The sequence below is a fragment of the Thamnophis elegans genome, chromosome 4 (assembly GCF_009769535.1).
Source record: "Thamnophis elegans isolate rThaEle1 chromosome 4, rThaEle1.pri, whole genome shotgun sequence".
Taxonomy (NCBI): Eukaryota; Metazoa; Chordata; class Lepidosauria; order Squamata; family Colubridae; genus Thamnophis; species Thamnophis elegans.
Window position 1 is genome coordinate 55,101,638 of NC_045544.1, and position 27,999 is coordinate 55,129,636.

At 38.6% G+C, this 27,999-nt stretch overlaps 1 protein-coding gene and 1 long non-coding RNA gene across 4 annotated transcripts; one reads left to right on the plus strand and one right to left on the minus strand.

Moving 5' to 3' along the window:
- Positions 1-1,133: 1,133 nt before the first annotated feature.
- MTRF1L (mitochondrial translational release factor 1 like) lies at positions 1,134-27,048 on the minus strand. Of its 3 annotated transcripts, XM_032215937.1 has the most exons (6): positions 26,867-27,048; positions 26,037-26,200; positions 25,721-25,838; positions 24,681-24,817; positions 17,214-17,453; positions 5,930-6,016 (listed from the first exon to the last, which is right to left on the minus strand). In XM_032215937.1, the coding sequence occupies exons 1-5, from the start codon at positions 26,961-26,963 to the stop codon at positions 17,238-17,240; spliced, it is 732 nt and encodes a 243-aa protein (XP_032071828.1). In that variant the 5' UTR covers positions 26,964-27,048; the 3' UTR covers positions 5,930-6,016; positions 17,214-17,237. The 3 variants fall into 3 exon arrangements, with proteins under 3 accessions (XP_032071826.1, XP_032071827.1, XP_032071828.1); XM_032215935.1 differs by lacking the exons at positions 24,681-24,817; positions 25,721-25,838; positions 26,037-26,200; positions 26,867-27,048 and adding exons at positions 1,134-1,955; positions 3,175-3,351; positions 4,503-4,593 and having other exon boundaries at positions 5,352-6,016; positions 17,214-17,298; XM_032215936.1 differs by lacking the exons at positions 17,214-17,453; positions 24,681-24,817; positions 25,721-25,838; positions 26,037-26,200; positions 26,867-27,048 and adding exons at positions 1,134-1,955; positions 3,175-3,351; positions 4,503-4,593; positions 8,473-9,675 and having other exon boundaries at positions 5,352-6,016.
- Positions 10,950-18,090, plus strand: LOC116507644. The gene is made up of 2 exons (XR_004255231.1): positions 10,950-11,100; positions 18,044-18,090. It is a non-coding gene; the product is annotated as an uncharacterized LOC116507644 (long non-coding RNA).
- Positions 27,049-27,999: the final 951 nt, after the last annotated feature.

Genomic DNA, 27,999 nt, shown 5'->3' on the forward strand with positions numbered 1-27,999 from the left:
GCGGCAGGAGGCTTTGTCCAACCCCTCAGATATCATCACACTGGCTTGCTATTACAGATAGTCCTCAACTTACGAGCATGATTGAACCCCAAATTTCCATTGCTAAGTAAGGCAGTTGCTAAGTGAGTATTTTACGATCTTTTCCCCATAATTGTTAAATGAATCATGTGGCCATTAAGCAAATCTATCTTTTCCTATTGACTTTGGTTGTCAGAAACCAGCTGGGAAGGTTACAAATGGCGATCACATGACCTTGGGACAGTGCAGCCTTCATAAATAAATGCTAGTTGCCAAGAGCCTGAATTTTGATCATGTAACTGTGGGGCTGCTACAAGGTTGTTAAGTGTGAAAACCGGTCATAAGCCACTTTTTTCCAGCGCTGTTGCAATTTTCTCCACAAGAATCCTGTGAGGTTGACTTAGGCTGAGAAAAGTTTAAGACTCTTCCTCTTGGCCAGTTTTTAATCTACATATTGGGTGGTAAAGGAGTAGTTTGTCAGTATGAACTTCCATCCATGTTATGTTTAAGCTTTGGGATAAGAAATAGAAGGAAGATGCCTTGATTTCTGGTTGCTTTTTGTAGCTGTGAAATGTTTTGTGTTGTTCTGTGGAATCAAGGCCAGATCTCGGGGCAGAGGGGAATAATGCATTGTCCTGCCCTAAATATGATGAGAAAAAGATCTGTTCTCTTTAACAGGAGTGACAAGCTAAGGCATTGCCAAATTATACGTCACAACAGCCTCAGATGGTTGTCAATAATAAAGTATGTTGACAGCTTTATTCCTCAACTTCTGGACAATTGTAACAATAGCATCTCTATCCTTTTATGAACATGGTTCTCTTATCAGGCAGATTCTATTTCTTCCTTCCTATTCATGTAGCATAGTTTAGTAATTAGAAAAGACCGATGTGCACCCTCATGAGCAAATTTGTGCTCGTGCTAAGCACCCAGCTTCCAAATGCATAAAGCCCTGTACAATGTAGGTGTGTCAATGGGCAACCTAATGAGTATTGAATTGAAGTGATTAGTGGGCTAACATCAAGGTATCATTAATCTTTAAAAGCTGTAACATTCAAATAGCACAGATGTATTTATTTAGAAAGATAATTTTTATTTTTCACATATAAAAATATTTAAGTATTTACAATTATATACATTTCTAGGCATCTTTACCTAGTAATGAAGATGAAATGGGACAGGACAACACTAAGTTTCAGCAGCTATCAGGACAAGTATGGTTATAAAAACTTCTATTTATACGTTCAATGTTTTAATCAGATGAAATTCAGTTAATAAAAATTTGGCATTGCAAATACATTAAATATCATTTCCTTATTATAGATTGTATTGTAAAACCTCCGAAAGGCTTTTTATATAGGCATAGAGTTAGAGACCATATAACAAGCAACTTTTAAAAACAAATGTTACTACCCCCAACTTAATAAAAATCCACTGTGGTCTATTTGTTAAGTCAAGGTTGCCACATAGTTTCCATGTAAATGTAGAAGCAATTTAAAAATTCTAAACATCCTCCTAAAAAGGGGAGAAGAGGACCTCTGAAAAAATATATTTAAAATTCATTTTTTTTAAAAAAAAACCACTGCATTTTTTAAATTAGACAACCACAACTTTCACATTCACTCCTCTTCTGAACCTACTAGCAAAATACGAGACTCTAGCTAGAATTTGTATCAGGAAAATTATAGCCTCCGTAAATTCTGTTTGCTTTTTTTGCTGCAAGGAAGAGGTCCTAGTCTGAAAGACGTTTTTACTGGCATTCCAATGATGCAACAATCCTTGGCACTATGGTAGCTGCACATGCACTTTGTGCAAAAGTCAAAACCACAGCTTTCTCGGACACACGTTGCCCTTTGCAGATGGGAATCATATTTTGCAGGGGAACCACAGCGATGGCAAACTTTCAGACTCTCAGTATTCTTCAAAGTCTTTGCAACCTAAAAAACAAAAACCATAATCCAGCATTTATTTTGAAGTTATTTTTTTTAACCACTCTCCTGGAATGACCATATGAAACACGTTTTAAAAATTCCAAGAGATGGGTTCACAATGCACTCTGTCCTTGTTTAGTGACCAATCTGTTTGTGATTTTCTCAATAGGTAAAATGACTCCTAACAAACATGTGATTGAGAAAGAGATTCTGTGAAGATCATTGGTTGTTGCCACCTCATCCAGATGAGGTTTTCTTGTACAATGCTTTCTGCCTGATCTATTTTTCCCCTATCACAAGATAGAAATTGCCTAAACAGGCTACAGCTTCCTGAGTTGCCTTTTTCCGTAACATAGTACTTTCTTAAAAAGCCCCTAACTTCAAGCTAACAAACTCAGTTCTGTGATCTTAAATTAGTAGATTAGAAGTCTCTAGCAAGCTGGCCTTGCTGCTTCAAACTGACCAAAGCACTATCAGTTTCACACTGGAAGCTTTTGTTGTTGGGCACATGGAATTTGGCTGTATATAATGCAATGGTAAATACTCTATTGAGCCCTGGAAGTACAGTAGTTAAAATATAGCATGGCAGGCAAAAATATTAATCCTGACAGAAGTGAACATTGACTCAGCCTTCCAAAACCATAGATTGGTAAAATGAGGACCCAGATTTTGGGAGCAATTTGCAAATAATGCTTCTACATTGTAAACCGCCCAGAGAAAATGCTGGAAAGCACTATAGGGTGGTATATAAGTCTAAATGTTATTGCTATTGGTTGGGAAATGATTTCTTTATTATTGTCTTATTTGCAAATGGTCACTAGCTATGGTAGTCCCTAAAAGTGGATTATTGATTCAATAATTGACTGTCCTGAAATGTAATTATTTAATAAATGTATATGCTACTCAACTCCCAGAGATTCTGGGCAATTTACAAATTGTTTAAAACATTAAAATTAAGAATTGGTGCAACTTCTTGCCTATGTTGCCAATCATTTGATTGACTCATTCAAACTAATTTTATTATTACATGTTAATCAGTGGATATCAAAGGTTTGCAAACTTTGTCATAGTAAAACTCCCTGCTACGAGCTTGCTTAGAGGCATAGTCAAATTTTTCTCCTGCCTTTGAGTTTGCTTATGCTCCAAAAGATTCTGCAGCTAAGGCTGACAATCTTAACAACTGGTTTCAGTATATTAAATCAAGATTAAAATATTTGTGGATTACCTCAGAAAATTGTGAATGCCGGCTGAAAGAAGAGGTCTGAGCGTTTGCTTTCATTCGGGATGTTTTTTTAGAAAAGTTGATTTGCTTAGGTGCTACTTTCTGAATATACATTAATGGTTCACGATGGAGGGCATACTCCCTTGTATCACACTGTTTGGCAGCTACTGTGTTGCTATTCTGAAGAGAAAATACAATTTTAATAAACAATTAATATCATTAAACAATGATTTGCTTCTGTCTGAAAATACAATAATTCATTACTGTACTTGAACATAACACATTTTCATCTCTCCATATGCTGTACAGTAAATAGGTCTTTCAGACATAACTGAGGAATTGAACACTTAACTAATTTTTTCCCAGACCCTGAAAGTCTGTTTTCTGTTTGTCATAAAATTAACCTATGTTATAGAATTTAAAGTGGTTTCTTATTTTAGCTTTTTTATTCAAAGCCAGTCACTCAACCTCTAACCAGTCATAGTTTGGGACCACTTGTTACATATTGTCTGCTCATTAAACCTTCAGAGAAAGGGATTGTGTAGACAGTAATGTTTGGAGAAAGCAAGTCTCCAGGAAGATCTTCCTCATGTTTTTTTTGTAAGTTTATTTTCTTGCACATTATATTTAAGTTTTTAAAAATATCTACATACAAACATTAAATTTTCGTGACATATTAGTTGAATCATTTCTACTGTTTACAAACAGAAACTGCACATTTAAACTCTTACATCCTGCTGTATGGTTTACAGGGATTTTGTTTTTAAAAAAACCAAGTCTCTGTGATAAAGATAGAGAAGCACTAGACCCGGGATAACGAACCTATGGCACACGTGCCACAGATGGCATGTGGAACCATTTGTCAGGGCACGCGAGTGCATGCTGGCAAGCTGAGTTCAGCCTTTTTAAAAGCAATTTTTCGCCCTCCCCAGGCTTTGATTTCCAGGTTGCTTGTAGAGCCAATTTTAGCCTTCTGGAGCATTCAGCCCTTAGGAGGCTTTCCTGATGGTCTCTGAAGGCTCCAGAGGACTAAAAACGGCCCTACGAGCAAACCGGATGTGACTTCCTGTTTGCTCATAGGATCATTTTTTGTCCTCCGGGCAGGCCAGGGGAGGCTGTTTTCACCCTCCCCAGGCTCCTATAAAGCCTGTAGAGTGCAAAAACATGCAAAAATGGGTGGGTGGGTGGGGTGTTCGCGCCTGTCATGCGCCCTGGAGTGTATGTTGCTCAGTGCATTATGGGTGCAGCACGCCTGCGCACGATCCCCCTGCACTCCCCCCGCTTATGGCACGTGAGCCAAAAAAGGTTCGCCATCACTGCATTAGACTTACCAAACTGAGTTTTAGTGCTTTGTTATACATCTGAAAAGCCCACTTGTCACCAAGAAGAATTTTCTTCCATGTAATGCTAACTTTAGCCATGCTGTTGTGGAAAGAAAACCCATAGTTAAAATCAGACAGCATTCTAATTATTGCTTAACAAAAACCATAGAAATTTTCAATACACATATAACATAAATATAGCCCTTTAAAAAAACACTATCCAGTTTATTGTTTCAGTGGACTTGCCTCCTTATAGAAAAGTATCAAGTAGAGCAGGGCTGTCAAACTCCCAGTCCATGGGCCAAATGTGTCACATGCTGGCGATACCCATGCCTGGTTTAGTCAAGGGGAAAAAGTCCCAATGTCACATGACGCCATGAGTTTGACACCCCTGAACTAGAGTGATATAGGCTATCCTTTTCTGAAAGGGTTTCCATTTCATTAAAATATAGAAAAGAAAAATGCTAAAAAAAATCATTGCTTAACCTTTAGGAATACATTTTCTTTTATCCCAACAATAACTTCGTGAGTTAATCTAAAGCTCATCCTAGTATATATGCAAAGGTCAGAATTCTCTTCAGTACTTTTTTAGCCCTAATGATATAACAAAATGCTTACATAGTTATTTCACATGAGCAAACAGCTCATGCTGTAAGGTATATGGAAATCTTGCTCCATTTATGACATACATTTTTGAATATAGTTTTAGTCTCCTTGTGAAGTATTTCCACATAATGAAACATAGCATTTTTCTCCAGGAAAACATATTGTGGGCTTTATGAAAATCTTTAAATTTAATACAGTATAGCTTAGCCTATATTTATTTTGCAAAGGGAAAACACATCATTGTGAACTTACTTTATCAAGTCTGTAGAGTTAAGATGCATTAAGATGTTTGCTAACAGATGTCTGAATTTCCCATGAAATAATTCTCCAAGAATATCTAGCTTATCTAATCCCATTTTTTTGCCAATCAGATTCACAAATTCCATTTTCCTTGAAGTCAATTTATCTAAGAAAAGGGCCCATGACTTTGGATTCCGTTTGTTAGTTTTTTTCAAAGTTGAGCAGACAAGTTCTTCAAAATGGAGGACTGGTAGTAAATTCTTCCTTGGACTGAAACTATGATTTGGTATATTGTTGATATTCCCTGCTAATAGCACACTGTCATCATTATCACTGGGTTTGTGCTGAATACCCAACAAAGAGGAGTATCCACTGTCGTTTTCATTGTCAATTTCATTGGTGCTCTCAATATGCCCCCATAATACTTTTTGGTTTTCTTTATTATGCATAAGCTTTTCTCCACTTTTGAGGTTAAAACTCTTGGAACTTCCATGATGCAGGTCACCATAGAAGAGCTTTTCTTTGGTATAGCCTTTGTATTTTTCATTGTAACTCTCAGGCTCTTCTGGTGTTGCTTCTGTTCCAGTTAGTTTTAATGGTGAAGATCCACAGTATACATGGGTATAATTAAAATCACGTTTCATTTTCAGTGGTTAGGGTAGCTTTTCAAATGTTCCCTGAAATTAAGAAATATATATTAGTCCAAATCATAATTTTAATCTAGAGGAAAGTAAAGAGGTTTTTTAAAAAACAAAATCAACAAATTGTTGCCTTCATTTTAATAATTTTTGATTATTTTGTTGATTGTAAATAGCATTGTGGAAATGTGGCATTCTATAGAAATGATTAATACAATTGACAAGGTATTGACCTGAGACAAAACAAGAAAATAATACTGTTTTATTCTGCATGTAACTCAGTAAGATTTCCATACCGACATTTCAACATAACTCAAATTAAAGATGGCAATAAATATGGTATGTTTATCACAAATTTAATTAGAGGAACTTAAAACACATAATTGTTGGTATACAATAAGTAGTTAATAAATCTTAAGGATTGTGAATTTTTCTAGCCATTCTGTAGCAGTGGTTTTCCTGCACTGGCAAGGTGTTAGCAAATCACATCTGCTTAAAGACTCTGAATTTGGTCAGCCATTTTTCAGACTCTGTAACAGTGGTTTTCCTGTATGGGCAAGATTGAATAGTCTTTGATCTACTTTTTTAATCAGAACACATGACACTAACTTTGTCTAACCCTTTTCAACAACCTTTATTGTGCTGAAAATTCTGCTTCAGTAAAGTTAGTAGACAATTTTCTTTTACTCCAAAATACAAAGTAAGGACTTTTCTGAAGGAAGCTAGCAATGCAATTTAGATCTTTTTCCATATAGCTGGATTTGGCAGACTCCAACTAGGCACGAATAACTCCCATTCACATAATTTTCTCTCCCTGTGTAGGGCTGTGTAGATATGGAGGTTACACAAGGGATGAATATAGGGAAGAAAAACAACCTTACTCCAATCTGCTAATGGAAGCCATTCCAGAAGTATTTAATAGATTCTACACATTTAGAATATCATTCAGTGAATTTGAAAAAGATCAATTGCAGGTATTATTTATGGATAATATAATGCAGCCGCCACCCAGGATATGGTATCTGGTTCTAACCTAGTTACACTGCCTTCAGATATGTGAGACAATGAAGTCTGTCAGTTTCAGAACCATGTTTGAAACCTACTGAATTGCACAACCAGTGCATGGCAAGAGCTATTTAAAGACATGTGCTTTGAGTGAAAAAGGTATCATACATTATTAATCATCGTGGATGAGAATACCCAGATTTCAAGGAGTTAAAAAGAAAACTGGGGAGCCATAAAGGTACTTTGAAAGCTTTATTTTATTATTAAAGGATTATTGGTAAGGGAACCAGAAAGGACAGCACATTTCAGAATTGATTGCAAACACCTAGGCTGGGCATATAACCAAATCCAGTGCTTACTTTTGGTTTAAGTACCACCCCCTCAGTGTGTGTATGTATGTATGTGTGTATATATATGTATGTATGTATGTATATATATATATATAAAGAAATATATGAAGAAATCCTTTATTTGTATATTTATATATATAGTGTCACAACCCCTGGTAAGCCCCAATTATAACAAACACACACACACACACATTCCTATCAGAGGCCACACACCAACCTTCTCTTTTTGCCTCATCTGATCTTAGTCCAGTTTATTCCCCCCCCCCTAATTTTTAAAGCTTCCAACTTGACAGAAAGGATCCCTTTAAAGGCAGAGGACAAACGGGAAGGGCGGGAGTTCTGCTTCTGCTAAATTTTCTTTCTCGGGGCTTTTTAAAAATGCAGCGGGTTTTTTTTACGCTTCTTTTAGGAAAGTGCTCAATCAAGGTCGGGGGGGGGGGAGCTGAGGGGCTGCAGAAGCCACGCCAACTGTCCTTGCCATCCAATGTGGCTTACTGGCGCGCTCCAGCAAAAAGCGAGGGAGCTCTCAAACCCGCCTCGCGCTTTTTGGAAATGGAGTCCGCCGGGCGCGGTAACTGCGAGGCGGCCTCCAAGAAAGAGTTTGGGTGTGTGTGTGTGGTGAAAGAGGTAAACGGCCCCCAAGCGATCCAAGATGTACCCCTCCTATCGCAGAGGGGCATGCGTCCCCCCCCCGCTGCATTTTTTTGGGGAAAAGTCAATGGGGGGGTTGGGGTAAGGGAAATGATCGTCCCCACCCCACCCCCAGAATATTTTTACCCGTAGAGTAGATCAAGGACATGCTGGGAAGCGATGCAGGTTTTTCTATAGGCACCCCCCCTCCCCCGCCAAGAAGCGGGAAGAAGCCGATGGGCTTGTTCCGCTGGCGGGACTTTATGCCCGCGTCAGTTTCTCAATCCATGGCAATTGGGGGGGGGGGGGGAGACTTTTCAGTATTGTAGTCCGTATTCCTTCTCCTCTCCCCTCCGACCCCAGAACTGAATACCCCTTATGGGTCAGCCTACTCATTCGAATCTCGTGGTCCTGGGGATCGGAACCTCGTTTTATCAGCAATCCGCTTAGGGCCGCATCATAAACAAGAGTCTCCTGCAAAATAAGTTTCCAGCTAACAAGCCCCGGTACCTGAAGTGGCTGGTTTTCTAGCGGGCAATAGCTCTGCTTCCTTTCGCGCTTTCTTCTTCTTCAAAATCAGTCTCGACTTATTGACTGACCAGTCTCCGTCTGCTCTGGGTGGAATCACTTTTTTTCCGGGCACTTTTAAAAGGTTTAAATCTGGTATCCAAAACCCGAAGAGCCAATTAGGAGGAGCTCTAGCCAGCCGGCAGCCAATCAAGGAGAAGCCAGTGGCGGCGGCCAATGCCGGTTCGCGAGGTGTGCCTTGCCGTTGAAAGGGACTCTTCCCTCCCCCCCTCCCATTTTGCCCGCCAGCCTTCAGCTCCAGCCAAGGGATTTAAAAGACTGAAGCGCGCGCGCGGGGAAAAGGTGGAGGAAAAAGAGGCCGGCTAGCGCGCGCTCCTTGCCCTCTCTTGCAGGCTTGAGGGGAGGGGGATGGTTTAAGGGTTAGCTACAGAGCGCGGGAGATGCTACGGCGCCTGCCCAGGAGTGAGGCAAGGCTCGCGCCCTCTCTCTTGTTCGGGGACGTTCTATTGGGCGTCCATCCCCAGCGCGGGGACAGGATGTGGCTACAGGGCGTGAAGGAGGAGAAAAAAAGAGACCCTGTGGTCGGGTTATAAGGCACCGATGATCCCATCTCGCTCCTTTTAAGTGCAGGTTTACTGGCCGTTTATTCGGGCCGCCGCGATTCTTAGCACGTTTTCTAAAGTAACTCAACTTGGGTGGAAGTTGGTGAGATGGAGCTGCCGTCTATTCCGAATGGCACCTGATTTGTATTACAGTAGTCCCTGTAATATCCGAGGACCCCTGTCCTATATCTCTTACCCTAAACTTGCAAGAAAATTAATAGTGATTTTTTTATTTATTTCGGGACATAAATAGGCAAGCTGTGGCCATCCAAAGCATTGGACCGATGGAAAGTTCCCCTGTGTTTACCTTACTGTTTGAGCCTTGCATGTTATTTGGAGAACCATGCTTTCCCATTAAATTAAGTAGGCTCTATATGTGACTTTGGAATGATGCACTTATTTCCCACAATTATTTATAGCCTTCAAAGTAAAGGCATTGAACAGAAATGGAAAGACTAACTTGCCCTTCCACGTGTAACAAGCCCACAAGTAAAAAGCTACATTAGATAGGATTTGGGCTACTGCTACTGTATTTTCTTCCCTTTGTTTTTATATCATATATTTTAAAGTCCAAAGCTATTTATTTAAAAGCTCATAGGGCAGTGATGGTGAACCTTTTCGTCACCAAGTGCCGGTCCTTCCGACGTGCCCTAAAAAGGTGGCTTTTCCAGCAAAACAAAATAAATTATTGTTCATTGTTAATTTTAATCGATTTTTTTTAAAAAAAATATCATGTCAATCCTAATTGGGTTTGTTTGGGATATTTTTTTTTTTTAACTTTTGTAATATGTGTTTTTTTTAATGTTGTATGCCGCACTGAGTCCTTGGGAGAAGGGCGGCATATAAATCCAATAAATCAAATCCAAACCGGAATGTATGTGCATGTGTGCGCGCCGGAGTGCCGGAAACTCAAAGACCAACTGGCTGGTGCATGCCTACCTGTTTTTTTGGCTGTTTTTAGGCTGCTTTTTGGACGGTTTCAGGCCAATTTTGGAGTGTGTTTTTTGGGTCAAAATGGCTTGAAAAATGGTCCAAAACCAGCCTGAAATGGCCTGTTTATTGGCCATTTTTCGTGCTGTTTTCCAGCGCTCTGGCGACAGCGAGGACCAGCTGGCGATGGCACATGTGCTCCCAGAGAGGGCTCTGTGTGCCACATCTGGCACACGTGCCATAGATTCACCATTACGGCCATAGGGAGTATATCGGTTAATTTATGAAGAAATCCTATCACATTTAGTAACGTTAAACAGATACCCCAAACTATAAACACTTATGCATCAATTTTTCATTAAAATCTCTTTCGAGATGACCTGGCAATATTATCATTAAGAAATGTCACTACTAAAATCAGATGAATTCAAGGCATATATTTCAGATGTCAACATAGCATACAATTTCTCAATAAAACAAATATAAAATGAGGTTTAAGTGGAACGAAAAAAGGCTTCTAACCAAACTTACTTTCATCAAAGTGAATAACCTCATACAAGAAAGTATTATTTTATGTTTTTTTAAAACCTAAATGATACATTTATTCCATTCGATTCTTTTATTTATAAAGATACACTATTATTAAAAGTAGCACACAGAAAGCATGACCTAAGGATAGGTGCTCTGCAGAAATACAAATGGCTTCAGTTATTGACTCTGGAAGAGGGACAAAGTTTGGAATTCTTTAAGAATTCTTTAATTCTTTCATGATGTGAAACCATCAACTGACAGAATAAAGGTAGTCTTTGACTTACAACAGTTTGTTTAGTGACTTCAAAGTTATCACTGAAAAGAGTGATTTATGACCATTTTTCAGTTACAACCTTTGTAGCATCCCCATGATCATGTGATCAAAATTCATATGCTTGGCAACTGATTCATATTTATGATGTTGCTGTGTCCCAAGGTCATGTGATCCTCTTTTGTGATCTGACACCGTCAGTGGCACAGCCAAATTCACTTAACCAGGTTACTAACATCAGCTACAGGGAATCACTAAACAACTTAAGCAAGAAAGGTTGTAACATGGAGCAAACGTCTCACTTAACAACAGAAATTTTGGGGTCAATTGTGGTCATAAGTAGAGGCTACATGTACAGGGTCGGGAATTTTGGTAGTTTTACTTGCCACAGTAAATCCTTAATTAAAGGAAATAATTTCAATCAGGCTGATTGAATACAGCTTTAAAACATCAAGTGATGTTAGCTTTATTTGGAAAATCTCAAACACTTTGCAAATTTGAAAACAATACAATAAAGAAAAATGCTCATTTTAGCATTTACATAGAAATTACATTTTCTCATATTGAAATATGGTATTCTGTACTAAATTTGTAAGTTGGAACTAAAAGGGTAGTTCTATTCCGTCCAGGATGAGTTTTGGAGACAGTGAACTGGCACATCTATTTAAGTCTTTGTATGTGGATATAAATATCAGATTATTTTTTTCCCTTGGGAACCCATTCTCATCAAATATTAGGAACTAAATCTGAGCTTTTATTTCCACATCATTTACTTTCAGTTACATATTTTTAGACTTTAGAATAAAATCATACATTCATTATTTATCTTATGTAAGACGTTTGGGGATCTTTTCAGTTCTGGGGTGCAGCTACTTTTTATATGCTATTTCAAATTTTGAACTGAAAGCTAATGCATATGTAAAGGGATACAATCCCCTTTATTTCTAGTAGGGTACAGTTAAATGTCCAATGGGAGAGAGTTGCGGGAAGAGTTTGATCTTTTACAAGTAGGCTATTTTCATCATTTACAACTACACTGCCCTGTTTATTTTTTGGGCACAACCGGGAGACAAAATAAGACAATAAATAGAAGCATGGGTGAGAACCTGAATCTGCCTCTAAATGAAGGCTGGGTAGTCAAGGAATTTTTTTCCGTTTTAGTATTTAGTATACTAGTATTCAGTACGATATTAGTATTCAGAAAAATCAGATTCTTAAAGACAATTCTCAATGTAATTTATTTCAAGTAAAAGTTGATACAAAATATAAATTCCTTATCATTTATACAGAGACTCCTCTTTTCTTAACATAGACAATTGCTTTGACTTGCCTTTCACAAGTATATATGATTATCTAAATGGAAAAGGAAAGCTGAGAGCAAGCTCCATTACTAGCATTGATGATGTTAGCTAGTTTGGGTAATGAAATGTCTATAAGAAAACAATTAAGCTCAGAAAGCATCTCAGAGAGTTTCCCCTCAAATGGAAAACTAATTTGGGAATTCTTTTTTTCCTGAAAAATTTGGAAAAAGCGTTGCTGCTGCTCAGGAGCAGAGTTTTAAAAGATTTTTTTTAAATCCTAGATTCTCCCATCTTTGAGGCAACACTGACAAAAATCTATTGTATGTAAGATATGGAACCTCACCTATAATTATTAGCAAAGAGTAAATCCTTAAGAGAAATAATTTCAATCAGGCTGACTGAGTGCAGTTTTAGAACATCAAGAGATGCTAGCTTTTTTGGGGAAATCCCAAACACCTTGCAAAACTGAAAATATAATAAAGAAAAATATTCATCTTAGCATTTACAGAGACATTACATTGCATTGCATTTTCTTATATTAAGAAGTGTTGATTTATTTATTTATCCTATTTAAAAGATTTCAAATGTAACAGATTAAATTTGAACGTTGACATCTCTAAAAAATAATGTTTGAACTGTGCCTGATATATCCAAAGGTCATCTGGATAATTCATTTATATCCACCAATTTCCACCACTGTCATTTATGTACTCATGCAACATTACATGACGCAATTCTGTCAAGACCTGATTAAGATCTGGTTATTTCCATCAAGCACAGGGGGGTATGCTGTGTTTGAAAATGTTAATTTGGCAGACAAGGTCTGTGTTAGTTTTTTGTAGAATTTTGATACTATATTTAATTTACAATTTGGAAGCTTATTAGTATTTCTTACTGCTATTTGCCTAGAGCCAATGAACTGCCTAGAAATAAAACATACATAAACACTTCAACTGCACAGTTGACTGTGAGCAAGTACTTAAAAATGGGCATATTCTCAGTTTTCCAATTTCTCACCATTGTCTATTCAAGTATGGAAGCTATAATAACCCAGTTTTTAGAATTTAGCAGCTTGGTTGTGTTAATGATTTGGGTTATTGTTTCTTGGCTATCTGAATTTTTAATGTTTATAATGTTCGCTCTTGTTTTTGTTCTATTTTAATTCTTCTCACCAGAATTAGTCATCAGAGTTACTCATTGTGATGGGCAGCTATATAAATTAAATAAATACAGATATTTAACAGTTTCTACCAGAAGCTTTGATGCTTTTTCACAAAAAAGTAGGCTTTCATGCCACCCAGTCGATGGGAATTAGGCAGCATATAAATTTAATATACACATAAAAATCCTTCAAAAACAAATTAGAAAACAGGCCAGCTTAGCCACAGCATGCTTTTAGCCTTCCCCACTTGACTTCCTTGTGTTGCACTAGAGTGCAAGTATGCTTCTGTGTGCAATTTAAGATGCTAGTTATCACCTAATCTATAAAACCCTACATGGCATAAGGCCTAGTTATTTGAGATACTGCCTTTTTCTTGTGGTTTCTGTCCAATCAGTAAGAGCCAACAGAATGGGCATGCTCCAGGTACCTTTGAACTGTCATTTTTCAGGATCTGGGAAGGACATATTCTGTGGAATAAGGTCCCCTTAAACTATATCATGATATCAGCTTGTATCATGATTTAGGAAGGCATTTATAAGGTGACCAGACATCCCGATTTTGGCAGGACAGTCCCGATTTTGCACAATTTGTCCCGCATCCCAGGGCGTTCTTAAAAAGTCCCAATTTTTGTGACCGGACAAGAAAGTAAGTCTGCCCCGCCCCCAGCCCTGTATACCCGTCCCGGCCGGCCAGTATTTTGTCCCTTCTGTCTCCCCGTTGCTCAGAAAAGCAACTTCGGGAAGGTCCTTTGCTAGCAGGCAGGTTCTAGGACACCTGCCGCCACCAAAGGACCTTCCCGGAGTTGCTTTTCTGAGCAACGGGGAGACAGAAGGGACGCAATCTCCCTTCATTCTCCTTCTGCCTCATTCACTCATTCGGGCAGCAGAGAACGAAAGAAAATCACATAGCCGAGGACAAAGGAGCCTAAAGCCTCCTTTATTCAAACGTTCAAGCAGCGGGGATGGGGGGGGGCCTTTCTCGCATGCCTTTTCTCTCTGAAACCGCGCCGAATTCAGCAAACCGGGCAGCGCGTGCCCTTGGGATTGTGCAACAGCTGAAGAACAGGAGGCGAGAATTTGGGTGCTGCACAAGCCCACGGGCACGCCCTACCCTTTTCTCTCTGATAGCTGCCTGGTTAAAAAGAAGGAGGCGACACCTTTTTAACCAGGCGGCTATCAGAGAGAAGAGGGCAGCCAGTGCCCGTGGGCTTATGCAGCAGCCGAAAATCACGTGGTTAAAAAGATCACATGGTTAAAAAGGAGGAAGAGGAGGCTCCGCTAGTCCGGAGCCCATCCACGGGGGCAGGGATCCCCCTTGCATTCCTTGTCTTCCTCGATGGGCTCCTGAGAGGGCAGCGCAAAGGAGGAACAGAACGGCCTTAATCATGTCGAGCTGCCCAGTCAAAAACCTTTTCCTTCTGTAGAAAAAAAAAGGGGGAAAGAAATTCCAGAGACCGACTGAAAGAGGGAATCCTCAGCCAGGGCACCCTTTGCTCCACCACAGCAACCTTTTCAAGCAGGATCAGACTAGTTTGAAAGCCTTGCCTTCTACTTCGGCGGGGAAATTCCCTGCCGCCCAGGCTCCGTCCCACAGAAAAAATTCCCTTCGCTGAAGCTCGAGAGGCAAGCGCTGCCTCCGCCTGCCAGAATCTCTGGAGAGAACTTTGCAACTAGCTGAGGAGCGGTGAGCAGCGGACTTGAGTGTTTGCACGCATTCAGCCAAGGTCCTGCTGAGCCCCGCTACTTTGGACGACCCGATGGATTTTACGATGGATGTGCACCCCCGGGAGGTGTTGAAGGATAGACAGCTCAGCCTGATCCAGGACGACAGGCGCAACAGCGGCTTACAGACAGAGACAGAGACACACACACACAGAGTGAGAAACACACACACACACACACAGAGGGAGGGAGGAGAGATAGAGAGAGAGAGACAGAGGGACAGACACACAGAGAGAACAACAGAGAGAGAGACGGAGGGAGGGAGATAGAGGCAAAGAGCCACACAGAGTGAGAGACAAACAGATACAGAGGGGTGGGGCAGAAGGAGTTTTTATGCACAGGAGGATTTAAAAAACTTCGGAGTGAATCCAGGAAGAGGGAAGAGATGGAGGACTGGCCTTTCGCTCCGATTTCTGAGCCCCCAGCTGTTAGTGACGGAGGAGGAGGAGGACGAAGGAAGGGGTTGCATTTTGTCAGGCTGACAGCTCATTCTGTGGCGTTTTAAGAGTCCCCCTTTTTTTTTGTAAGCACAAAAGGAAAAATCTGCAAAAAGTCACGGGGAGCCCCTGGGATTGTTCCTCGCAAAGCATCATAGTCGCAGAGAATGCAAATGAAGGTGCTTATCTCCCCGCCTGGCTCCATGGCCTTCTATTCAAATCGGAGTCATGCTGAGTCCCATTCAGAGGGCAGAGGGACGCAGTGCTTTTTGTTTTGTTTTACCTATGTTCTCACAACCATGCAAAGGTGGGTTTTGTGCTAGAAGGATCTTTCTTTCCCTGTCTGCGGTTCCGATTGCAGTCATCCTTTGCTTTGGATTAAAGCACCGTTTCTCATTCCTTGCAAAACTGGAGAAACGGCAGGGCTGCCTCCCTCCCCACTTTCCTTGCAGCACCCTCGGTTGCAAAATGTTCCCCTGATTTGGTTTATAAGTTCGCAATAATGCGATCCAACAAATAGGAAAGTTTTAATAAGATCTTCTGACTTTATTTGGTCTCTGCTGCCCCCCCACCCCCAACCCCGTTAGCCCTTGGGTTTTCTCCCCTCCCAAGGAAAGGGTGGGAAGGAGAGGAAGGAAGGAGGGGGGAAGGAGAAGAAGAAGGGGGGAGAAGATGTAAGGAGAAAAGATGGAAGGAAGGAGAAAGAATAGAAGGAGGAAGGAGAAGGAGGAAGATGGAAGAAGAAAGGAAGAAAAAGAAGGGAGGGAGAAAAGAGGGAAGGAGGTAGGAAGAGAAGGGGAAGAGGGAAAGAGCAGAAAAACAAAGAGAATGAAGTTGATAGGCAAGAGGAAGGAGGAAGGAAGAAAGAAAAAGGGGGGAGAGGGGAAAGAAGAAAAGATGGAACTAGAAAGGAAAGAAGGTAGGGAGGAAAGGGGAAGACAGGGAAAGAGCAGAAAGACAGAAGGTGAAGGTAGATAGGAAGAAGGAAGAAATAGGAAGGAGGGAAGGTGAAAGGATGGAAGGAGGAAGGAACAGAAGCGAAGGGGAAGAGAGATGGAAAGAGCAGAAAGACAGAGAAGGTATGCAAAAGAAAGGAAGCTGAAAGAATGGAAGGAGGAAGGAAGAGAAAAGGAGGAAGGGAGTGAGTGAAGAGGATGGAAGGAGAAAGGAAGGAAGAGAGGGAAAGAGCAGAAGACGGATAAGGTGAAGGTAGATAAGCAAGAAGAATGAAGGAAGGAAGAAGGGAGGTGTCTCGAGGAGGGGGAAAACGTTTAGTGACCAAAGTTACAATGGCATTGAAAAAAGTGACTGATTACCATTTTTCACTTAGCGACCGTTGCAACCATTTTTCGCACTTAGCGACCGTTGCAGCATCCTCATGGTCACGTGATCAAAATTTTGTTTTGCAACAGATTCGTATTTATGATAGTTTCAGTGTTCTGGGGTCATTAATCGCCTTTTGTGAACTTTTGACAAAATATAAAAATTTTAATCAAGTCCCCCCCCCCCCCCCCTCCAGTCAATGGTGTCCCTCTTTACCAATCTGAAAATCTGGTCACCTTAGACATTTAGGAAGGCCTTAAATACCTGGCTATTCCCAGGCCATGGGGCAGGGTGCATTCAACCCCCTTGTTACAGTAATCAATATTTGTTGTTTGGGTGTTAAGCAACACAAAAAAAATTGATATGCAATATGTCTGGGATTGTAAATCAATTCTGTGTAAGCAAACAAATATGCAATGAACTAGTTTGGAAAGCATTTTCCTACCTATGGCCTGGGATTTGATGAAGGTCAATTTGGTCTGCTTGCATCGTTTTCTGAAATAACTTCCATTAACACCTCATATTCACTGTATTTTCTTAGTGACTCTATCATTTCATCTAGCAGTTCTTCTCCCAGCATGAATCTTTCGATGTGATGTACTGACTTGCCTATTCTATGGTCAGTAACGCGATCCTGGGAAAAATTGTAAGTTCTGATTTTTTCTGATCTTCCTTTGGTTCCAATCTAAACAGGGGGAAAAAAATAAGTAAAGTTTTTACACGTCCTAATAGTTGAGTATTTAGGAAATGCTCCCAATCCAACAAATTGTGTGCGCGTGAAGAGCTTCAAGAAAGGGGACAAGAAATTTGGAGAAGGGTTAGTGAACCTTTGTTACATTTACTCATAGAAGGCAATTCTTGTAAGCATGACACACATGCATAACATCTCTTTTACATATCTTCATCTAAACATGCTTTTTCTCAATCAGGGAGAAATTTTGAATAAAGTAGATAGGAGAAGAGAAAGAAGTAAAGAAATAGAGACAGAATACAGGTAGTCTTCGACTTACAACAGTTCATTTAGTGACTGTTCAAAGTTATCACTGAAAAGAGTGGTTTATGACCATTTTTCAGTTACAACCTTTGTAGCATCCCCATGATCATGTGATCAAAATCCATATGCTTGGCAACTGATTCATATTTATGACGTTGCTGTGTCCCAAGATCATGTGATCCTCTTTTGTGACCTGACAAGGTCAGTGGCACAGCCAAATTCACTTAACCAGGTTACTAACATCAGCTACAGGGAATCACTAAACAACTTAAGCAAGAAAGGTTGTAAAATGGAGCAAACATCTCACTTAACATGTATATCCATGAAAAAAGTAAAGCATCAATATATAAAGTCCTTTACAAAGTCAATATACGGTAAGCAAAAACTTTTCTGAAGAGCTTCCAGTCTAAACTGCTCAAGACGGGGACAAGAAATTTGGAGAAGCGACTTCCTGGGAGGAGCCTACTGGTGAAGGCAGCAAAAAATCAGCTGCCTCCGAATTCCTGGCTACGTACCTGTTTAGAGGATCTTCCATCTGACGTCTTATCAGGTTTTCTTATCCTTCAGGCAAGAGGGAAAGAAGAAACTGTTTTGCTGGCAAATGCTCTTCGATTTTTGCAGCTTTTGTGCTTGCAAGGAAAGGGGGGCTAGCCCAAGGCAGAACGGCTGTCCGTGCTGGGAACTTCAAACTGCCTTGTGCAGGACAAAGTAGGTCTCTCCCACTCTGCTCTAAGTTTTGTTTGATTTAATCTTATCACGAGCTGAATCCGTTTACTGCGAGGACAATAATTGCTTATCAACATTTTAGCTTCTTCTCTTTTTCTCCTCCGAAAAATTATTTACTCAGAGGCTTTTAAAATGGCGCCGAGCAGGCTGGTTTCTCCGGTAATAACGAACACTTTTTGCTAATTCTCACAAGACTTCAAAAGAATTCAAAACAAAAGAGATAGCTTATCATATGTTTTGGTTTCACAATAGAAGAATTTTACTCCTTCATTAACTTTGCTTATTTGGAAGTTAAATGGTGACGAATCTGTTGAACGGTCTTGTTACAATGTTTACTCACTGAAACTTTTGCCAAGCCTTAAACTTCAAAATAAAAGCCTCTTTACTTAAAGCTGCATATTTAGGCAATAGAGTTTTATTAACTGCAGGCAGACAAATTTTGAAATGGCCTCAAAACCAAATATTAACTTGAAGTCGTCACCCTCCACTTCCAGGGGCACATCCTCAGTGCCTGGCACAAAGCTGCAGCCTCCGCTTCCTACGCCCCCTGCTGGGGATGTGTTAACGAAAGAATTTTTTCTGAGTAATCTAAGCGAGGCTTTTAATGCACAGACAATTAAAATGGAAGATAAATTTAGAGATAATAGAGAGGAGGGAAAAGAGGAAATAAAAGAAATGAAAGAAGAAATTAAAAGTGAAATTAAAAGTGAAATAAAAGGACTTAAACAGGAGTTGTATGAGAAATTTGAGGCTAAGGTTGATAAAATTAGAGACGATATGCTGAGTCTTGTAACTGTATTAACAGAACATATTTCTGGAGTGGAAGATACTCTAGAGGTTCTTAATGATGCCAATGCTAACTTGACATTGAAAACAGAGGTGGTGGAACAAAAAGTGGAAAATGCTGAAAAAGAAATTATTATGATACAGTACCGACAAATGGAGTTCGCATTAAGAGTAAGGGGGCTGCGTGAGGAGAAACAGGAGAACCTGAAACAGATCCTATCGGAAGCTTTTGACCGCCTGATGGGAAGACCAGGGACCAACCAAGGCTGGCAAATTGACAAAGCTTACCGCGTTAACTCCTGGCTGGCAAAGCAGAAGCAGCTTCCTCGAGACATCGTTATATATTTTACTACAAGAGAGTTCAGAAATATGGTACTGCAAGCGTCTTATAACACTAAGCTTCAAATTGGCGGTGAAGACCTGGCTGTTTTGAAAGAGATACCACCTCAAATGTTAAGAGCCAGAAGAGACTACGCTTTTTTGGTCGAAGAACTCAGAAATCGTCAGATACAGTATAGATGGGATGCACCATTCGGCATCATATTTACATTTGATAAGCAAAGGTACCGCCTCAACTCTGTATGGAAAGCCCGAGATTTTTATTATAATATATTGAAGGCTGGACACCCTGCACCATCTGGACCTAGAGAAAGACCACAAGAAGGACAGGATAGACAGCAAACTATACAACCACCAGACAAGATGGAGCATCTCTCTTCTCTAGAAGTGCAAGGTGCTATGGAACCAAGACCTAGCCGCATGACTACTAGACGTATGGAGAAACAAGCTAAGAAGCAACAGCATCAACAATCATCGGCCATCGATCAAGGAACTACAACAACAAATCTGGAAGCAGTGGGAGGAGCTAGACCTAAGGTTAAACAGGCCGTGCAGGAAGCTCTAAAAATGCTTCAACCAACCAAAGATGACAACTAAGATTTTAACATGGAATGTCAACGGACTGAACTCTCCACAGAAGAGGAAGAAAATATTTCATTATCTTAAACAGTTTAAGAACGATGTAATTTGTTTGCAAGAAACTCATATCAAGTCAACTGATCAAAAATATTTGATCAACTCAAAACTTGGTCAACATTTTGCAGCTTCTGCTATGGAAAAGAAGAATGGTATAGTTGTATACTTAAGAAAAGATATGAAAGCTGAATTAATAGAAGCAGATCCCTTCGGAAGATATATTGCTTTAGACTTAATCTTAGAAGGGAAAAAGACATTACTTTTGGGAATTTATGCTCCCAATCAACAGCAAGATAGATTCTATAGAAATCTTCATGCTAAATTAGTACAGTGGGACTATAGTTCCTGTATACTATTGGGTGACTGGAATGGAGTGATAGACACTAAGAGAGATAAGAAGATTTCCCGCCTAAATACCAAGATGCGAGCAAAGTTACCCAAATCTTTCTTTGACATTATGGATGATTTCGAATTGAGAGATATCTGGCGAGAAAGAAATGCAGAGGAATATGACTTCACTTTCTTCTCGGACAGGCATCAATCCCTTTCAAGGATTGATTTTATTCTAACCACTAATGATTTGCTTTCTAGGGTCAAGAAAACAAAGATTGCAGCTAGAGTCCTTTCGGACCATAACCCAGTTTGGATGGAGTTGGGAAGGGTAGTGCAGGCAAGAAGGTTTTGGAGACTGAATGAAAATTTATTTAGATATGAAAACTATATTAATGATTGTAAAAAATTACTATCTGAATATTTTGTTTTGAATATGAATAAGGGTACATCTATGGAATTTGTATGGGATGCAAGCAAAGCGTATATGAGAGGAGTTTGATGAATATAAATAAAACACATAGAAATAAGCAAGGGTTAAAACGAACAGAACTGGAAGAGGAAATTAAGAGAAAAGAGCTGGAGTTAACAAGGAAACCAGACGATACAAAGGTTAAGGAAGCTATTAACATATTAAAATCTCAATTCGACATGTTGATCTCTGACCAGGTAGCTACTAATTTATTATATGCAAAACACAATACTTTTTGTAATGCAAACAAACCTGGCAGATGGTTAGCTTATCAGATTAGGAAAAAAAGGAAAACTCGAAATATATCTAAACTGATTTACAGAGGGAAGGAGGTGTTCCAACAGGAAGAGATTCAAAGGCTTTCTGGGAATTTTTTACAGAACTGTATAAAGGGGATAAAATTAATGGTTTAGACATAGACAAATATTTAGACAAGGAGAAAATACCTTCAGTTAGAGAAGAACACAGGCAAAAATTGAATCAACCAATAACCTCGGGGGAAATCCTGCAGGTAATTAAGCAATTAAAGCCAGGGAAAGCACCAGGTACAGATGGCTTGACAGCGGTTTACTACAAAAACTTACAGTTAGAAATGGTAGAACCTCTTAGAGAATTATTTAATATGATTCAAACGGAAGGTAAAGTCCCTCCATCTTGGAAGACAGCGTTTATATCTTTGATACCCAAAGAAGATCAAGATACTACTCAACCCAAAAATTATAGACCCATTTCATTACTGAATGTAGATTATAAAATTTTTACTAAAATATTAGCAAATAGGTTAATGTTGGTCATTCAACAATTGATACATACGGACCAAACAGGTTTTATACAAGGGAGACAGATGAAAAGTAATGTTAGATTAATTATTAATGCATTAGAATATTTGGGAAAGAACAACCAGATCCCTGCTGCGTTTATATTTTTGGATGCTGAGAAGGCCTTTGATCGAGTTAATTGGCAATTTCTGTTGAAGATACTGCAAAAAATGCAGATAGGAGATAATTTTTTACAGTCAATTAAAGCAATATACCAACAGCAAACAGCACAAATCATAGTCAATGGAAGTCTGACAGACTCTTTTCAAATTGGAAAAGGTACAAGACAGGGCTGTCCTTTGTCCCCATTATTGTTTATTATAACTTTGGAAGTATTGTTGAATAAAATACGGGGCTTGGATGGTTTAAAAGGGATCAAGATTAGGCAGCAAGAATATAGAGTCCGCGCTTTTGCGGATGATTTGGTCATAATATTGGAACAACCGCAGGAATCCAGTATGGTTTTAATGAATATGATTAATCAATATGGTCAAGTGTCGGGCTTTAAAATAAACTTAGGAAAAACGAAAATATTAGCTATAAATATGAATATTAAACAAAAGGAAGAATTAGGAGTGATGCTAGGATGTGAGGTAGTTAAAAAAGTCAAATATCTTGGAGTTAACATTTTAACTTCAAATGGGAAATTATATAAGCATAATTATGAACCACTTTGGTATAGCATACAGACAGAGATGAAAAAATGGGAGAAATTGCACTTATCTTTGCTGGGTAGGATAGCGGCAGTGAAATGAACATTTTACCAAAATTTTTATTTCTCTTCCAAATGTTACCTATACTTAAAAAGATGCGAACCTTTAGAATGGCAGAAGGGTATCAACAAATTTGTGTGGGCAGGAAAGAAGCCGAGGGTAAAGATGAAAATAATGCAAGATGTACGTGAGAGAGGAGGATTGAAACTACCTAATTTAAAACTATATTATGATGCAGTGGCATTATCTGTAATTAGTGATTGGATTCATTTAACTAATGATAGAATACTGAACATTGAGGGACACGATCTGGTATTTGGTTGGCATGCTTACCTGTTATTCAACAAAAAATTGGATAAGACCTTTAAAAGTCATATTTTAAGAAATGCTTTATTGCGGGTCTGGAAGAAATATCAATATAAATTAAATGACAAGATACCCATGTGGGCAATTCCTAGACACGCAATTGAAAATATGAATACAGCACAAAAACAGGACAGAATTACTTACAGACAGCTTCTTACCTCGGAAAGGGGGGTATTACAATTAAAATGTTTAGAGGTATTAAAAGAGGAGAAGGTAGTTCAAACATGGTTCCAGTATGGGCAATTACAGGCTAGGTGGAAAATAGATCAAAAAATTGGTTTTATTCAAGTTGAGGATAATCTGTTTAAACAAATAAGAGATCAAAGCTTAATGCATATAAAGAGGATATAATGTATTAATACAGATGGATTCGGAAACAGAATTAGTTAAAGATTGTATGATAAAATGGGCTCAAAATATTGAGGAACCAATAATGTTGGATACATGGGAAAGAATCTGGGTAAGATTCTTTCATCATTCATGTGATCCTCTTTTGTGACCTGACAAGGTCAGTGGCACAGCCAAATTCACTTAACCAGGTTACTAACATCAGCTACAGGGAATCACTAAACAACTTAAGCAAGAAAGGTTGTAAAATGGAGCAAACATCTCACTTAACATGTATATCCATGAAAAAAGTAAAGCATCAATATATAAAGTCCTTTACAAAGTCAATATACGGTAAGCAAAAACTTTTCTGAAGAGCTTCCAGTCTAAACTGCTCAAGACGGGGACAAGAAATTTGGAGAAGGGTAGTGAACCTTTGTTACATTTACTCATAGAAGGCAATTCTTGTAAGCATGACACACATGCATAACACCGCTTTTACATATCTCCATCTAAACATGCTTTTTCTCAATCAGGGAGAAATTTTGAATAAAGTCGACAGGAGAAGAGAAAGGAGTAAAGAAATAGAAACAAAACAGTTTAAACAATTAACCTGTCCCAAGTTCCCTCAAAATGTCTTAGGCCACAATTTTCATGATTGCCCAGCTTGTTGGTTGGAAATTTTGAAAGACCAATACGTGAAGGGCACCAATTTGGCAGAATGCTGTTCTACACAACTATATCTTCTTTCCTTCTACCAATGCTCAGTAACATTTCAGGGCTCACACTGCATCACTTTGTTTCAACCACATATATCCAAGTTATAATCCATATCTTTTCAACATGAGCTGGTTTAGTCCAACACCACAAGATATTATGGCTTATTAACAAAGCTGTATGCTGCTGTCTGCTATTTAGATCACCCTCACTGATATGCTCTGACCAGGTACAGCAAATAAATCATGGATGGTATTGTCAATTATTTTTATTTCTTTATGATATTAGGAAAAACAGTTTTTCTCACCAGTTCTGGTTTTTCTTTGCAACTGAGGCTTGAGTGAAACAGCGTGTATCAGTGCACTGCTGATTTGCCTAGTGTCAAGTGCAAGGAACCAGAATGAAACCATGGGCTGATCTGAGATGTTTCTTTATTGCAACTTGCTTATTTACAAGAATCTCACTAGACTAATTGCACTCTCTTGAGAACAACCAGGTAATCACATCAAGGATATTTTTGGGGGGTGGGTGGGTGGGAGGGGGGAATTCAAGTTTCCATTGCTTTCTCTTCTGCAAAGATTCAAGCTAGCCTGTCTTTTAACTCCATCTCCCACCTCAGCTGCAAATTCAGCCATAGTTATTATAGCAGAACATCCTTAGATCTGAAGAACAATTCAAAACATTTTACCTGAATCTTTCTGGCAGTATGTATCTTTGCCGTTTGTTCTTCAAGTTTGATGCTATATAGTTTAGCATGAAGAAGCTCCATAGCTTTTTCTTTATTTTTAATTTGAGATCTTGCTTGTTGACATTCAGATACTATGCCTACAACAGAGGAAATGTAGAAGTTAGGTCAAAAAAATAAATAAATCAGAAGTATGTAAAGCACAAACATGTATTTTGTATGTTAAGAAGACTACTTTGCATTTTTAGTTAAATTATACAATTGCTCTATTTTTAAACTTAAAAATAAGATGCCAGGATTTGGAAACAAATATGCTATTGAAGCTGTAGTAGCATCAGAACAGATCTTGATTAGAATGACAAATTTTGTTATATATTTTTATATATGTGCTATATATTCTATCAGAAGCCAATGATATTTTCTATGGCCTTTTTTGTAAAACATTTGTATGCAGTGAAATGTATAATCTACTGTACATTGTTAGTTCTAAGAAAATGAATGTAGTATAGGTACAAGTAAAAAAATAAAAAGTGTAAGAGATTGTTGAGGGAAAGCCCCAAATAAAATTCTGTCTGCACACACACACACACACAGAATATACACACACCTTTCTGCATAAAGATGTATTGGGCTGCATTGTTGTACAATATTTTATATAATATATGTATAGTATGTATGTGAATTAGCATTTTCTAATTTATACATTACACCATCTTTTCCAAAGCAAGAATATTTTTCATATATTTTTTTCTCCAATGTGTTCCCCAATCTTAACTGGAGCACTGAAAAAACAGACTCTGGGTCATGTCTTTCCACATCTTCAGAATGAGAGTTCAATAGAACTTATCTTGGCTGGTTAACTTCCTTATGCTACAGTGCTGAAATGTTCTATATCCAATAACAACCTCAGTCCAAATTGTAGACAACACTGATAGCTATGATTTTCTATAAAGCATGTATCTTGTTGCTGAGCATCATCATATAAAAGATGACAGCATATATTTAAAAAATTCACTCATTTGAAAGTCATGTACCAATAATACCTGAGGGAATATGCACTATCCGTACGGCACTATCAGTAGTATTCACATGCTGGCCACCAGCTCCACTGGCTCTTTTAGTTTCAATACATAGGTCTTTAGGATTAATTGTCAGAGTTATCTGGAACAGGGAAGAAACATTTTGCTTATTCTCTAACAACAGACTATTTGAACTCCAAATTCAACAAACTTATTTACTCTAAGATTTGGTGAATTTATTAATGCTGCTAATTAGTCATCAATAGGTAGGGGGGGGGGAAAGTGTAACAGAATGGAATCCTCTTGTCTGAATGCAGAAGGTATTATAGTAACCACATACCTCACTTGGCTGTGGTAGAATTGCTACAGTCATTGTGCTGGTATGAATGCGGCCTTGCTTCTCCGTCTTTGGTACGCGCTGAACACGATGTACTCCTCCTTCAAACTTCAATTGTCCATATGCTTCAAGGCCTTTTATACTGGCAGATGCATGTCTTAAGCCACCTTAATTTAGTAAAAACAGTAAAAGCAATCACAAAATGTAAGTCTTCAGAAAAAAAAGTTATTTAAAAGTTCAGAAACACAAAAAAAGTGTGTCTGTCTGTCTGCCTACCTATCATGTGTGTTCATGAGTGTCTGTTGCTGAGCTATGATCCACCTAGTTGAAGTTTATTGGAGGTCTACATCTTACAGTGGTGGGCAAGGCCTGCAGATGTAGGCATTCATGAAGAATAGCTGTCTTTCATGTAGGTTTATGTGTCCCATTTGCATGTGTCCCATTTGCCTGATTTCTGACATATACAAATGCCCTTACATGGTTCTAGTATTTTGTTTATTTCTCTTATTGTGTTTTTATTTATTGTGCTGTGTTTGTGTTCTTATATTGTGAACTACCTGGAGAAAGGCAACGTCAAAATAAAATAAAGGCAACGTCAAAGTAAAATAAAAATATATGCCACTACATGAGGTACCTCTAGCATTCTTAACACGCTTAAGGTCTCTAAAACATGAAATAATATGATTCTCAACAAGTATCCTTGAAAAGATACTGAAGATGAGAACCTTCACTCTCTGTTACATACTATAGAGTTTGGGAAATTCTTTTGTTATCTCAAGACAACTTGCTGATAGTACTGGAAATACATGGCAGAATTTCAAAAGGTTACTTGCCTATAACACTGGAAGTGTATGTCAGAGTATCAAAAGTCCAATTTTTATATGCTGCATACTGTTGATACATATCAAACATCTCAGCAGTGAACAACATTGCTTCCAGCCCTCCAACTCCAGCAGTCACTTCTATGACAAGATCATTTTTGTCAGTTTCCTCTGAAGGAATCAAAAGTGATACTATCTGAAATACATAAAAAACCCTTTTTTATTTAAGTAAAATTTCCCTCAGCAAGGAATGCTCCCTGGAATGTGCTGAAATAAAAAAAATGTACCAGTACATATATTTTAAATATTATGTATTACACTTGTGCAATATTTCCCCCTAAATCCAAAGGATACACCTACTGTACAGTTGGTTAGTGTTAGTTGATGAATTGGTTTAGATGAGTTAAGTATACATAAGATTCAACATCAAATCGCTTCCAATTCACTGAAACTGTACCCTGGTAATGAAACATCTTCAAGAAACCAACTAAGCTCAGAAAGCATCAATAACTGAACAGTTCACTCCTAGACCATACATACTCTCTTCTATTCATAATAAAAATTCTTCCACAGATTAATGGGATTCCTCCTTGAAATTAAATACTTAAAAGAACTGAAATTCAGCAGTATGTGGAAAAAAATAAACATGAAATGAAGTGGGGCAGCAGACTGCCAAATAATAGCATTTGACAGTCCCTTATCAAAACAGAAGTTAGTCTTGAATTTAAATATCATGCTTCAATAAGTGATTTACCTGATGTTTCAATTCTTCTATCTCTTCCTCACAGGAAATAACTTCCTTTTCTGCAAGCTTCCGCAAATCTTCGTTTTCATCTAGAATAGGTTAGCACACTATTGTCATAATACTATTAATATTTTTTTTCTCTGGCTCACAATCCCTTTCCTCTCTTGGCTATTTGGTATTTTTAACTATTCTCCCATCCAGATATCAACAAATATGGAAGATATACAGTTAGTTCTTCACTTACAACTGTTCATTTAGTGACAATTCAAAATTACCATGGCATTAAAAAGATGAACGTTTTTCATTTTTTTGAACTGTTGCAACATCCCCATGATCATGTGATCAAAATTTGGAGCCTGGGAGACTGCATGTATTTATGACGGTTGAAGGACCAAGGTCA